We start from the raw sequence: 4,310 nt of genomic DNA on the forward strand, positions 1-4,310 counted from the left end.
AAAACATTATTCAACAAAATGACTTTCATCGCACAAACATTTCGGAAACAAATATTTGAAGGCAGAAAGAAGTAAGTCAACAGAGTATAGGTGTGAAGAAATCAGCAGGTTTGGTCTGAATGTAATAATGTTCTTTGGTCTTTTCATTAGACAAGATTTGACATGATAACATTAGATCGTGTCCTATTTTACTGAGTGTCTGAAACATCCATTTTTTCAAGAGAGACCAGTACAATGCATCAGAAAACAGTGTTGTAAAAGAAAAAATTACTAAGGACATCTCTAATCCATTGCATCATTATTTGCATTAAAATAGTGCAAACATCAAAATGATGTAAATTAACTTTAACTCATTGCATCATTTTTTTACTAAAAAAGAATATTTCTTTTATATTCTTCTCTCTCTTTTATATTATAATATTTTCTTTTACTTAAATTTTATTTTTAATTTCATAAAAAAAATCCTTTTTTTTCTTTTTTACATATCCATCCCATGTAATTCATAATCCTTTGTTATATAATCATTTAATATAAAATTATTTTATACCATAAAATTTTAAATAATATAAATTGTAAGCAAATATTATACGTTATACATATTAATGGATAATTCAAATAAAAGTGAAATCATTGATAAAATATAATTAAATAAATACTATTACATTAAGGTAGAATTTATTTTAATTTCTACATAAATATTCAACTTCCATGATTAGTACGTTGCTCCCATAAATGCTCTACTAATGCATTACGAAGTGCAAAATGAGCATCTTTGTTCTTATTTTTTTTGTGTCGAGCTAAAAATTGTTTAAATCGATAATTTTCATCTATTACCATTTCTACTGTTGGAGTTGGACCTTCTAAAGCATCTTGAATTAGTGCATTAAGATCACGCTCATCCTCGATTATTATGTTGTGCAGTATAATACATGATGTTAATATATCATGTAGCACTTCTTTTCTCCAAAAACGCGACGGCCCTGCAATAATTGTAAAACGAGATTGCAAATCTCCGAATGCACGTTCAACATCTTTTCGACATGATTTTTGTTTCGTCGCGAAATATTTCTTCTTTTGAGATTGTGACTCATGAATGGTTTGTACAATTGTAAACCATTTTGGATATATACTGTCAGCTAAATAATAACCCACATCATATTCGTTTCCTTGAATAACATAATGGGCGGGAGGAGCAATACCTTTAGCAAGATTGGAAAACAGACGTGACGATTCTAAAACATTAGTGTCATTATTGGTGCCGGGCATACCAAAATATGCATGCCATATCCAAAGGTCATAATCAGCTACAGCTTCAAGAATTATTGTTGGGGATCCACTACGACCTGCATATTGTCCAGCCCATGCTGTTGGACAATTTTTCCATCTCCAATGCATGCAATCTAGACTACCTAGCATTCCTGGAAAACCACGCTGCTCACCGATGTGAAGAAGCCTTGCAACATCGTTAGCTATTGGTGATCTCAGATACTGCTGGCCAAAAACCTCTACGATAGCTCGACAAAATCTCTTCATGCTTTCAATTGCAGTTGACTCTCCAATTTTCACATATTCGTCAGTGGCATCCGCTGGCAAGCCGTATGCCAACATTCTAAACAAAGCTGTGATTTTTTGTATAGTAGATAAACCAAATCTACCCATCGCATCAACACGTTGTTCGAAGTACGTATCATGAGCTTTAATTGCATCAACAATACGAAGAAACAAATTCCGGGACATCCGATATCGACAACGAAACGTACCATCATTATAGCGTGGATTATCTGAAAAATAATCGAGAAATAAATTATTATCAGCTGCTTCACGATCTCGATTGATTACTAAATGACCTGGAACAGAGCCAACTCTGAAAACTTCATTTTTTTGATATTCTTGCAAATATTGCAACATATAGTTGTTCATGCGAATATTTTGCAAGATTACTTGCTGCTCTTCTGCAATAGTATCATCTAAATCTAAAGATGATGATGATGATGAAAAGGATTTTTCATCATTATTATTAGAAGAACCTCCAGTATAGAAATTCATTTTCAGAAGACAAATAAGAATGTTTGATTTGATTTTGAAATGAATTGGAAATCCTGAGTTATTTACCTAAATGATGTTCATTTTTATAGATTAGGATGAAATCCTATTATTATCTAGTTGAGATTGTTTACCCCGGATTCGGATAATCAATTGAATTTGTAAATGGGTATAGGATATGTGCTTCGTTCTTGATGTGTGTTGGATAAAGAAAGCAGGTATTTGAGAGCACCTTAATAAAACAGCTAAAGATGATAGTTGGCTAGTAACACAAATGTCCGTGTATAATGTATGATACTTGATGGATTGAATGCAATGACAATAATGACGAGTGGCCTTGGCCGAATCAAATAATGAGAGAGATTGTATATATGAACTCTTCTATTACAAGTGTTCTTTAGAAAGTAAAAGGAGCCAACCCCTCTCAGGGAGGAGAACATGCTCTATTTATAGTGCCATGCTCCTGGATCTCACACAAATGAGGACTAATAAAATAATCATGACAAGGACAGCCCTGCACGGATTTGGTGGGATTAGACTGACGGCGCCGTCTGATACACGCATGGTAGTTAGTTGACTATGGCAGCACGCTACTGGCGCGAGGTCCGTATGCAATGGCCACTCGAGTCGTCGTTCTCGGATGCTCGGGTCCCCGGGCTTGGGCGTTCCGACAATGCCGAAGGCGGATCAGTCGATGCCCCACTCCAGCCCAAACAATACCCCGGTCAAGGGCTAATAGTACCCGGTGCATTCTTATTCTTGCCTCGGGTTTCGGTCCCACCGGTTTGGCTTACATCCGATTTTTACCGTATACAGATAGCCCCACACTTCTCGGATCTGCGGTCTACCGGAGTAACGGGAAGTGGATTATCCCTGAAAACCGGTGATTCCTGCAGCTCGTTGTTATCTTCTCATTTTGGCGGGAACGGCTGCGCAATGTCTCCGCTTTCGTCGGCCACGTGTCCTGCTCCGGATGGTTCGCCTCTGCCAACCGCCTTTTTCACGTCGTTTCGAGTCATTCCAAATTAATGACGGGACATGTGGCGCCCCCTGATTGGCCGTCCTCGGTAACCGCTCCTTTTCTTCGCCTATATAAGGCCCTCCATCTCCTCATTTCTCCACTTTCATGCATCTTGCTCCTCTTCAACTTCACACCATTCTCTGCACTTTTTCATCTCCATTTCACCCAATCAATCTTCCCATTCGATCTGTAGCAGGTTCCTTGGTGCACACAATCGTGCGAAAGAGCCAATTCTGTTTCCTCCTCTTATAGTCGTCACTAGTCTCTTCATCTTTATTAAATCCCTCTCTCGGGCCTTCCCTCTTTCTCGTCATCTCGATGTCTGAATCCACTTCTCATGATGCTCCACCGGTATCGTCCCTAGGGGCCGAGCCTGCGACCCCGGTTAAATTCGAGCCCACGGCCTCGGATATCATACCGGCCAAGTTCAACTTTAACAAGGACCTTGAGGTCGAGAAGCCTTCCTCCGTTTCAGACAGGGGTTTTGACGTGAGGCGGTATCCCTCATCTATCACCGAGGAGAGGCTCGACATAGTCCGGGCCGATTGCGGGTGGGACAACCGTCCGGTTCGGGTTTTCGCCCCCGGGCCAGGTGAATCCGTTACCGACCATCGTGAAGGGTTTTTGTATGTTTATACATACCCCTTCACTCTCAAACTCGATCCCCCGGTGGATCCGGTCATCCTCGACATGTGCCGGACCTACGGCGTCACATTGGCCCAGATCGGCCCAAATGTTTGGAGGGTCGTAGCGTGCCTCCGGTTGTTGTCCAACAGCGCTGATAAGGAGCTCACCTTGGCCCACCTGATACGCCTATACTCCCCGAGGCTGTTCCGGGGTGGCGTAATGAAACTGGCCAAACGCAGCCGGAATCCCTTCTTCTCGAAAATGGACGAGGACAGGGAACGGGGGTGGTTGGAGCGGTATGTCCGGGTGAAGACCAAGGACATCATCCCGACCTATCACATGCCCTTCCCGGAGAAATGGAACAACAAGCGTAAGTCCTAAGTCTCGAATAATTGCCTTAGCGTTGCCTTGTTAAATTTTTATTCGGCCTTCTCACTGTTTTTTCTCTGCTTCCGTCAGCCAACGGGTACGTTCCTCCGGTCATTCGGAATCTGAGTGACTGGGTCACCGTTCTCCTCGACCAGCATCCTTATGACGACCGGACATGGGCCCACTTGTCGCGCGGCCGATGGGTCGCCCAGAACCACGGTAGCCCTCTACCTCCATTCAGATGCATCTT

General features: G+C 41.5%; 1 protein-coding gene across 1 annotated transcript; it reads right to left on the reverse strand.

Moving 5' to 3' along the window:
- Nucleotides 1-553: 553 nt before the first annotated feature.
- Nucleotides 554-2,046, reverse strand: LOC132609208 (uncharacterized). Its single transcript, XM_060323080.1, has 2 exons — nt 1,410-2,046; nt 554-1,199 (listed from the first exon to the last, which is right to left on the reverse strand). Exons 1-2 carry the CDS (start codon nt 2,044-2,046, stop codon nt 700-702), a joined length of 1,137 nt encoding a protein of 378 aa, XP_060179063.1. The 3' UTR covers nt 554-699.
- Nucleotides 2,047-4,310: the final 2,264 nt, after the last annotated feature.

This window comes from Lycium barbarum, chromosome 1, assembly GCF_019175385.1.
Source record: "Lycium barbarum isolate Lr01 chromosome 1, ASM1917538v2, whole genome shotgun sequence".
Lineage (NCBI taxonomy): Eukaryota > Viridiplantae > Streptophyta > Magnoliopsida > Solanales > Solanaceae > Lycium > Lycium barbarum.

Excerpts from the sequence above, each read along its gene's own strand:
- LOC132609208 (XM_060323080.1), bottom strand. The coding sequence starts at position 2,046 with ATGAATTTCTATACTGGAGGTTCTTCTAATAATAATGATGAAAAATCC. Across the intron at positions 1,200-1,409 it reads TGGTTTTCCAGGAATGCTAG|GTATTGCTCCTCCCGCCCAT; the intron begins GTAGTCTAGATT and ends ATCTTGCTAAAG.